Genomic DNA, 10,987 nt, shown 5'->3' on the forward strand with positions numbered 1-10,987 from the left:
AATAACTACTATATTTGCAACTCTTTGGAGAAACAAAATCTGAAATCAGAAAAAAATTTGATGATAATTTTTGTAGACATAGCCTTGGGGTGTAAGACTGAGTTACCCGCCAATGTTTGCTTATTAGAAGAGTTACACAATAATCATACAATTTCCAAATTTAATTCCGCACGTGCAGGATTTAGAAATCTAGGTAACAATATGTGCAGTGTTCTATCAGTGTTAATGTGATTCGACATTTGCTCTCTTTAAGGCCACCGTTCAAGCTGAGATGAAATGATTGAATGTGACTCTAAGAAGGCCTAGATTCACAATACCTTTTCACTTATTTTTTGTTGAGGATTTTTATTTTGTTTATTCAGTGTTCTCCTAATTTCAAAATCAATTCCAGAAGTAAGATACCAAATCTTAAGTTATAGGCTATAAAGCTCTGTCTACACTATCAAATTTATGTGACAACAAATTGTGATGCAGACATGTTGATGTCATATCACTACCATATTTGGCCATATCACTACCACATTTGAGCACATCACACTTTTTTTTGTCAAACTAGTTTGATAGTGTAGACACACAGAGCTTTAGATTTATCTAAATCTTAATTTTAAAAAAAGGTCAAATATAGTGTATTTATTCATTTGAAAAAAAAACCAATGCTGTGGTGAGGTCACAAGATCCTAAGAATTTTAAAAAGTGTTTCAGTTAAAACCTTATCCACTGTACTGGTGATTACAGCCCTGCAAAATGTAGCCTCTTGTTTGCTCTTGTGTAGTGGCTGACCTAGCCTACCCCTATACCAAGTATTTTCTGGTTGGAGGTAATATATGCTGGTAAAAGCGGCATCAGGTGAACACTGCTCCTGATTCTTTATTTGGTAATTTTAATGTACAGATCGTGCGCAAGAAGTCTGCTTTTCTCATTGGAATAGTTACCCCTCTTCCCATCTAGTTCCCCTGCCTAAAGCCATTTCAAAGATGTTCATATCCTCATCCCATGGGAAATACATAGAACATATTTTGATGGTTCAAAGACTATGATTTGGGTCATTGAACCAAAAGATTGCTTTAAGAATTTGTATTTCACTATGGTTCATTAAACATAATAATATAAATGTTTCTTTTAATTAGTATTAAACATTAATGGTCTGTATTTGAATGAGCTTCCATAACTAATAATTGGAAATAACAATTTTGTAAATTAGGGTAAGGTATTTATATGGTGTAGAAGAGTTCCAGTCTTAGTTGGATCAACTTTTTTACATATTTTCTCATTTACATCTATGTAATTTCATGTGTGGCTGATATTTCTCTCCTTTAGTTTAAATTGAAATATACAGTTTTTAAAACTTGGTGGCTTAGAGCTATGAACCCCAAATTTGTTATCTGGAGGATGTGGGTTTGAGTCCTAATTTATTTAGAAGTATTTACGAATGAGTATTCTATTCAATTATTTTACAGTACAACTGACTTGTGACTATAATATTATCACTTAAAAAAAAAACAATTTCTGCCAAAGGGTTGCCACAATTTCTTTCAGTATTTTGTGTAGTCTATTATACTAATTATGCTGAGGGTCAAAGGTGATGATTTTTATTTCAGTCAAGTAGTCGATGTATTCTATTTCACCTGTAAATTCATAATCAACCACTTTCACTAAAGTTAATTCTAATCATTTGTTTTTGTTAACTTCTCAACTGCCTCTGGCTCAGTGCTAAGTTTCTCATACTGAATGTGGTAATTATCTGAGAACACTTGTTGTCATTTACGCTCCTGGCAGAGAGAACTCGATAACGTCAAGAATCTTATAACGACGTGGGTCTCATAACAACATGGGTCTTGCTATGCTTTGGGCCTAGCCTAAAAGAAAACATTCTTTTGACCCCTGTTCTAGGGATATTTACTGTATTTTAAGAGGCTTAACAAGCAAATGGTGGGTGTTTTACCCACTCTATGACTGGCCTGGAAGAAAAAAATAACTTTAATTAGCCAATTATACTCCATGTAGAAAGGTATACATTGACCTAGTAAGAATGTATATCCTGGTGAACAATATTATATTTACAAATGAGAAGGAGTTTGTGGTTAATTAAGAGTAATTGTCAGTTGATACTGCAATTAGCAAATGTACTAGCTACCCACAAACCCTGGTAAGTGACAGAGCCATTGTTTATGACAAGCTTTGTAGGGAAAAAAACCATTATCCACTATAACCTAATTATTAGGTGGTGTAAGGTTGTAGAAAGGACAAAAGTTACCTAATTGTTAGTCTAAAGCTTGTTTTATATCTTGAAATTAAATCACGGAAAATAATGAGCTTTTCGATACTTAAAATGAACTTGGGAAAATGTCCATATCACACTTGCTATGTTGTAATGTAGTATATGAAAGTGTACCAAGCTTTGTGACAAGCAGTCTGTACACACTTGAGTGGGAAATATAGTGCGCCTTGCAGTAGATAGCTATGCAATGTTATTATCTGTTGCCGTTATAATTGTTACGGCGAAAAATATTTCAGAATCTTCCAATCTTCACAAAAGGTGATATTATAAGTGTCTGCACACCTGTTATAGATATGCAAATCATTCTAAAATCAGCAGAAAACAAGTGTCAATTAACTTTGAATTCCTTGGTCATCATCTAATTATATATTCAGGTATTCAGCCAATCGCAATACAAGTTGACCTTTTTACAAAACTTGATTTATACGCTTCTAATTATGTTCTATAGGTCGGTTACATCAGGCAATCGAGATAGTGAATATAATATCTCTATTATCAAGATTGATACCTGTTTTATATAGTATATAAATATTAATTTTTACATTACAATATGACATGGCATGATGATATGATAAAATATGATAAAAATACATAGTTCCATAAAATGACTAGAAAATGTCTACTGTTTTATGGTTAGTTTAAAGAGAAAGTTGACACTTGGCAATATTCTTATATAAGTTTATTATTTTTGCTGTGATGTTCAGTAATATGAAATAAGATACTGAAGCTTGATGGTTGCTTACCAATACCATAATGTTTGCAAAATGTTCTGTATCAAAGGTATATTCAAGTACATTTGTTCACAAACAGATCCATCGGAAAATTGACCTAATCTTGCTATACACTATGTTAGTTTGTGATGTGTGTTTTCGAGTACAATTATTTAAAACTAATTATAATCTTTTTTTAATAGGTTGGTGATTGTTTACAAAGGAAAATCAGAATGAGGCCAGATAAATCACAATTAATAAATCAACACATTCTAGAAGGTAAATACAAAAACAAAAGAGTATTCACTGACCCAGATCAATACTAATTAATAACTTCTTCATTAGATTTTATGCAACTTGTTTAATGTCAAAGGTTGAAGATAATTGTGAGTTAAACATGGGAAAGTGTGATATGTTATGGTGTAAATAATTATGCTAAAAAAGTTTCTAAAATATCCAGCTGCAGAGGGCAGCATTTACTGTGAGATTTGTATTATTAATTAATTTTAATTATTATAATAAAATGCTTTTTAATTTATAAAATAAATTCAAAACTGACAAATATTATTGTTCTCATTTTTTTTCTAGACACCAGTACAGATCCACTAGTAAGTGCGACACACCAGCGCTTAAAACGAGCGCGGTTAGAGCGGGATCTTGAAGGGAAGATTAAAAATCGACCAGGTCCTTTGGAATTAATTGAAGAGAATATTTTGAAAACAGATAATTTAGTTGAGCAGATAATCAAAGGTAAGGATTGATAGAGGAAGAGTGAAATGTGTGTATAGGGTACAAACTAGTAATAGTATGAGTGTGGATCTTGCACCAAAGTTTTCAAAACATTTTTATGTAATGGACAAAAATCAGTTAAGGCAAAATTAAAATTATTATTATATTATTATTAAATTATATTATTATACCTTATTATTTCATTTGTTTTTACAGATGGTTCTGTTGCCTTTATGAAAACAAACAGTATGGACATGCTGGACGAGGAGAGTCAAGAAATTTGCACTGATGAACCACCCTCACCTTCTCAATCAGAATCATCTTCTGTTCTCTTTCCAGATGTCAGGTTTGCAAATGTTCCATCACCTCCAGATATTAGTACATTCTTTGAACGTTTAAAAAACGAATCCGGATTAAATACGCCGTTACTTGCCGCAAGTGGCTTACTTTCTCCTGGTCTAGATTCTGGATTGACGAGCCCTCAACAAGTGACGCCCCCAACACCGTCTTTATTTTCAATGCCGCCAACTCATACAAAGACATCGTCTTCATCGTCGTCATCAACAACTTCATCAAAATCTAGAAAAAAGCAAGCAAAGCGACCGAAACCAAAAGAGATAAAATTTCATGAGTACAAGCCCCCAAATGATACTAATAATAAAACATTGGCATCAGCAACTGATGATAACCCATATAATCTGCTATTAATGCAACAGCAGTTATTTTTGCAGCTGCAGTTACTGCAGCAACAACAGGCAATGCAACAGCAGTCAGGTAATCCAAAAGAACCAACCACATCCACATCCAGTTTGGGATCAATTGCATCTCCTGGAGGTAACACTGACACTGTGCCGGCAATACCACTAAAAGTTGGTAAAATTACTGGAAACCTAGAAGATATGAAAGTAGCTGAATTAAAAATTGAGTTGAAAGCCAGAGGACTTCATGTGTCCGGTACAAAACCACAACTTGTGGAACGTCTGCGGCCTTACACAGAAGCTTATGCAAGTCGTTCAAATTCAACATCCTCTACATACGATATCTCAACATCATCCCCACAAGGTAAAGTCAGCAGTTCAACAGATATTCCATTAGATGTAATGAGCGACATCAGTGCTCCCTCATCTATCAGCAGCCCTCCAGTGTCACCACCAGAAATCAAACAATTACCTTCTGTCAAGTCTGAACCTATGTCACCTGGAAGTGTTTTTATGGATCCAATGTCGCCACAAAATCTCCAAAGCCAAATTGATTCTTTCACAATTTCTTCTCAGAATCCGCTGGAGGATTTCAAGCTTCACAGATCACCAAGTTCTGGCAGCATGAGGTCAAAGACCATTCCAATGGATATGGACAGTAATAGCAATCTTGAGCCATGTTTGGCAGACCTCACTTCTGAAGATCCCTCTCAGAATGATTCTAGCGACCTTGTGAAGCAGCAACAGAGGAAAATAGAAGAACTCCAACAGCAGTTACTTCTATCACAAATGCAAATACAACAACAGAAGCAACAGTTACAGAGCCGACCTCCACCACCGCCGCCTCCACCCCTGCCACCACCAAGTCAAGCAGGCAATATGCGGCTGCAAACGACGACATCAACTCCGCAGTCTCTTATTCCAGGCATGATTAGGACAGTTCCAAGTCAGCTCTCTGCAGGTCAGATAAAGGTTACAAATACTACGTCTGGATCACCAGTAGGTCAACCACCATCGTTCCAAGTTTCGCAAAGCCTTGCAGCTACTACTAAGGCGTTCTCATTTGGTATTCCTGCCACTGCACAACAGTTTACAATTCCAAAACATACAATGGATTTGAAATCGGTTTCATTACCTAATGGGTTGTTTTCATCTACGAAAGCATCATCGTTGCCCAACAGCCCTACGGACACAATCACAGATGCATCAAGTTTGTCACGGTCATTGACGAATCCTACATTCACAATCCCGCCACCTAAGTATGAGGATGCTGTTCGACACAGTAAGGTAAGTCTATAGAACATGTTTACTTCGATATAACACAACACTTTCAAATTCAAAAAATGGATGTATTATGTTTTTAAAATCATGTAATTTACTCTTTGGCCCATCTTTTCACACAATTTATTCTAGATAAAGAATGGTAACCAAGCACAAGCAGGAGGAAATGCACGCAGTACACACACGCAAGACCTGGATGATCTATTAGAAGTTCTGGTGGACCATGGATGTAAGTTTTTTAAACCAATCCCATACTATAATGTTCACCTCATACTACGTGCCCTAAAGGCTTTCAATGTTCATGATGGATGTTTTTTTCTGTTTTTGTAATCTATTAACAAAGTATTGACTACTAAGGAGGAATACACAGCTATTTTTGGTTCAAATTGTTCAATTGTTTAAACCAATGATAAACTTTGGAGATACAGTATGATATTATTGGACGTTATATAATACTAATATATAATATACTAATATAATATCTAATGATTATCTTTTCAGATCAACTTCCCTTAACTCCTAGAAATCGAGGACACTTTACAGTTTCTAATAGCTTCCCCCAAACAATCACATTAACACAGTCACCTCAGCGAGTTCATCTATCGCCCCCTTTAACACCCCCAGAAGCACGCCACCCTCCACTGAATGCCATCTCTCGTTCCATGCCTCCTTCACATATGACCACTGAATTACCAATGGACATTGATGCAGAATTGAGTTTGGGAACAATCGATCTTGGAGTTGTAAAGAGTGAAAGAGTTTCACCTGACATGAAGAAAGAAGACCAACTTGCAAACTCTTTAGACATTACAATGATTGATGGCGATTCAAACATTCTTGGCCTAGGAACGGATTCTTTAACAGGAACGTGCGCAAGTGCAGCAGACACACATCTTGACAATTGGTCGTTGACAGGACACTGTGCAAGCTCTTCGGACACAAATGTCGACAATTGGTTAGATTTAGTTATCCCAAGCTCTGGGAGTACGTTGACCCCGGTCAGCTGCACGCCACCAACGGGTCTATCAATTGAAAACGTTCTTGGGAATCCGCTTGGAAAGGATCCGTTTTCGTTGAATTTATTTGATCTAGGTGAAATAAGTACGCCGACGGATCTACATCATCTTGAAGGTGACGGATGGGACAATATACCAGTTGGCGAGTAGTTCTGAAATAAAACTTGATAGATAAGTTATGGCACTTTATTATACGTTCAGTTCAATATTACTTGCATGATACGAATTATACGAACTAGCTGGCTAGCGACTGGATAGAATACTGTACCATATACCTCACTTATTCAAACTCTTCCATGGTTTCCTAGACAACTGTTACACGGCTGTAAAAAGTGCCTCATGCATGTAATTGCAATAGACAGTTATTGAATATTCACATAAGCTTGATATTATGCATAAGACAGTTATTGAATATTCATATAGGTTTGATGGTATGCCTAAAACAGTTATTGAATATTCATAAAAGTTGAATGATATGCATAAGACAATTAATGAATATTCATATCAGTTTGATGATGATATGCATAAGCCAGTATTGAATATTCATATAAGTTAGATCATATTCATAATATGGTTATTGAATATTTATATAGATTGGTATTTACTAGATTAATATTCAATTGAGTTGTTAAAGTGTCTGAGATGGAATTGACAATTTAAAAACAATCAACCCACCATTTATAAGATAATCTAGATTGGTTAATTAACTCTTTTAAATGAAAAGTACACTTTATATATATATATATATATACTCATTAATTAATAATAATTTAAGATGAGCTAATGAAATTACCATTAATTATTGATATCAATACTTTCTGAACATTAAAAATGTCCCAAGAAATGTATGTATAAGCAATCATTACAAAAATTATTAAATCTTAAAAAACAAAATGAAATTACTGTATGTGAATAAGATATTTAATTTTTTGAGAAACTTTGTTAAGGTCGACAATGATCATAACAAGTTTATAACCAAGTTTATTTTATGTTGAAACCAGGTTGACATGACCTGGTTTGCGTTATTAATATTAAAGAGTTCTCTAACATTTGTATTTTTGTGTATAGTTTTTGAAACATTGTAAAATTGTTGATAAGATAAGAATATGATGATAAGGATTTATTTTGTAGAATTTATATAGTAATAAGTTTGTATATAAAAATTAAGTTTTCTATGTTGAAGTACGTATAGGTATTATTATTTTTGGTAATATTTCCATAGAGACATTTGTAAATAAGGGATCTAATATAATTACCTACTGGTCGTGCAACAAGCGCCCATAAACTATATTTGGCAATATGATACCCAAATATGGTATTGGTATTTGGTACTTATACAAAATATGGAATTTATAAGCCATATTTGATCAAAGAACAATACATAATTATTGAATACATTATTATATTTTATATGATGTAATTATCCCATATGTGATATTGATATTTCTATATTTTGCCATAAAGTATGATGTCATTATCTCTATATTTGGGCTCATTGCATTTGTGTTATGTTACATAATGTAGATTTTTATTTTTAATATAACTCCTATACTCTACTTATATCAAAAAGTAGTTATTGTAAATTTGATAAAACTATTTTGTTTGAGAGTTAAGCTTTTCTAAGATTTTCTGTGAGTGATATTTTATTTTTCTTCTTTACTTAAACTCTCTCTTGCTAACTTTTCCGGTTTCCTTCATTCCAAGGTTGATGCTATATTTATAAATATTTGTGGGCAAATTATGAGTTGTTGAGTGTCATAGTAGTAGGGTTTTAGAAACGTGGACACATTCAAAATCGTTTATGTGTCCAGCAAAAATGATTCCATATTCTTCTATTTCTTTATCTTTTAATTATTACAACTGACAATTTTTTTTAAATATCAGTTATTTGATTTTATTTAATTTTTCAAATTTTGTTATATGTTTGAGTTTATGTTGTGAATTTTGAAGATAAACAATTTTAAATACAAGTAAAACTTTAAGAAGTTAGTTTGGGAAGTTTATTCATATTTATAGCCTGTTTGGCAACCAAAATCGAAAAATATTTATTATCGATATATCGGTATTGTTGACACATTTTAACAATATTTGTGTTCTGTTAATGCATTAATGATTGGTTGTGTTAGGCGTTAATATCGATGGCCTAGTTGTGTTCTATTATGTACTGTTTGAGTGGTTTTGTTCTATGGTTTTTCTCTATTTATGCCCTGATGTGTAACTTGTACAAACTTCCGACCAAAGTAGAATTCTAATAGTTTCTGATTACTATTTGCTGAATTGAGGACTTTTATTGCATTTCATTGCTTTTATCTAGTTATATGTCCTACTACTTAAAAATCTTTTTTTTTATTTAGAATTAATTTGTTGTGATTATTATGTAGTCCCTTCCCCTATAAAAAGTAATTTATTGTTAAACAAAAGAAAAAGATAACACTATTAATGTATTTTTGTTCTGTTCAGACTGTAAATTTATGTTGAAATTTTATACCCAACTATAGAAATATAATTGTATGTGTATGGTGATATGACATTTCCATATATAGGGGCATAATTACTTTATATGGTCATATTATATCCATTTTTGGCTTTGAAAATGGCCAAATTATGTCAGTCTGAACAGAATCTAAAGAAATACATTCTTAAGTCATTCCATCAATAGCAAATATATGTAAATTACAATGCTATGATAACAGACATGAAATAAATATATCCAAATTGAAAATTATGTTTTTGTTTAAAATACACCATTTTCCTGTATGTTAAGCATGTACATTTTTGTATAGATTGTTATGATATAATATTTGAAATTGTTTTATATTTTTTGGTTTTTTAAATTGCATTAATTAATTAATATCGCTATGCAAAGTGTTGTTATCTCAAGAATGTGAGTCACTTGAGAGTGTTTTATATACAAAGATGTTTGTTGTATTATCACCATTGTAATTTTAAGTTTAATGCACATAAGAACTGACTAAGTACACTGGCATTCGGAATAATACTCTTCCAAGACAATGTGTGAAAGGTTATAATGCTACACATTTTAGATTATTTTTATGACTTGTTTAAATTGGCCATTTATTACATTTTTTAGTGCAATTTATTTATAATCCGCTTTCACAGGAGTCTCAAACTCTACAAGCATTATATTTGTTTCTGACAGGTGCACATGTTGGATTTCAGTTTAACAAAAATGATGAAGTTATAAAATTATATTATTATCATATAAGTATTATAATTGATGCCAGTGTACTCAGCCAGAATTGTGTGTTTCAGCTTAAATTATGAAACTTGAGTGTGGAGCTTTTTGCAGTGCAAACCTTGTGGTAGTGTACTCTAGAATTCAAGCATGCACTTAACATTTGTTAGAATATTGTCAAACTTGTGGTAATTTAAAAAAAAACTCACTTTAAGAAAATGTGAAAAGGCACTTGCCAAGCGAAGAAAAATACTAAACGTTTGAATAAATTTAAAATCAATTAATATAATACTATAGGGGACTTTTTTATTAACAAAAATGATAATGAAATATTTTGTCTAAGGATTTCCCATGCATAGTAATCTGTATTTACAGTTATTTCTGTGTGTGGGAAATCTCCATATTCAACACCTGCGTAATATACATAACAGGTGCTATTTCAATTAACTGGATACAAATGAATGTCTTCCAAATATAAGTTTCTAAAAGCTAAGTTTACTCACTTAAATCTTATTTACATAAATGTGATTGTCTCCCCTTATATGCCAGGATGTTTAAATGCATTCATTCAAGTATGACAATGTAATAAATAAAATTGTAAACTTTATTACACAAATAGAATTTAAAAATGAAAGAGTGCCATATCCAACAATAATAATATCTGATGATTTTTCTTTAAAATATTAAGGTATATCTAGCTACTAAAATATTCATTTGATTGTTTTGATCTCTGCAGAAAAGAGATCCTCTCGAAACATTAATCAAAGATGCCTATTAACCATTTGTAATGTACACTACAACTTAGTAACAATATTTTTTACGAATTATTAATAGTTTTACTTAATTTAATTTATGGAAAGCTTGTTTCGCTTGGATTGCTATTAGTGTCAACACACTGCAAATAGATGTTAATTGAAAAGTATATATTTCCTTTAAAAATGTACATAAACAAATGAGAATAGAATTTGAGCTTATGATGGAGAAAAAATAAAAAATAGCCTATGGCTTGGATTTGCAAATAAAGACAATTGTGTTGTTTGTTTTTTTAAGTTTGGTTGTCTATTACATAATAAACAAAA

The 10,987-nt window shown here is 32.3% G+C and overlaps 1 protein-coding gene across 4 annotated transcripts in view; it reads left to right on the forward strand.

Annotated features, from left to right (window-relative positions):
* LOC140062298 (uncharacterized) overlaps nucleotides 1-10,861 on the forward strand; it is a 59,212-nt gene extending 48,351 nt beyond the window's left edge. For all 4 annotated transcript variants that reach the window (XM_072108458.1, XM_072108465.1, XM_072108472.1 and 1 more), the window contains 5 exons: nucleotides 3,192-3,267; nucleotides 3,577-3,738; nucleotides 3,934-5,702; nucleotides 5,829-5,925; nucleotides 6,198-10,861. In XM_072108458.1, coding sequence (XP_071964559.1) covers nucleotides 3,192-3,267; nucleotides 3,577-3,738; nucleotides 3,934-5,702; nucleotides 5,829-5,925; nucleotides 6,198-6,862 — 2,769 coding nt within the window. In that variant the 3' untranslated portion in view covers nucleotides 6,863-10,861. The remainder of the gene's footprint in view (nucleotides 1-3,191; nucleotides 3,268-3,576; nucleotides 3,739-3,933; nucleotides 5,703-5,828; nucleotides 5,926-6,197) is intronic.
* The last annotated feature ends 126 nt before the right edge of the window (nucleotides 10,862-10,987 follow it).

Source organism: Antedon mediterranea, chromosome 1 (assembly GCF_964355755.1).
Source record: "Antedon mediterranea chromosome 1, ecAntMedi1.1, whole genome shotgun sequence".
NCBI classification, from domain to species: domain Eukaryota; kingdom Metazoa; phylum Echinodermata; class Crinoidea; order Comatulida; family Antedonidae; genus Antedon; species Antedon mediterranea.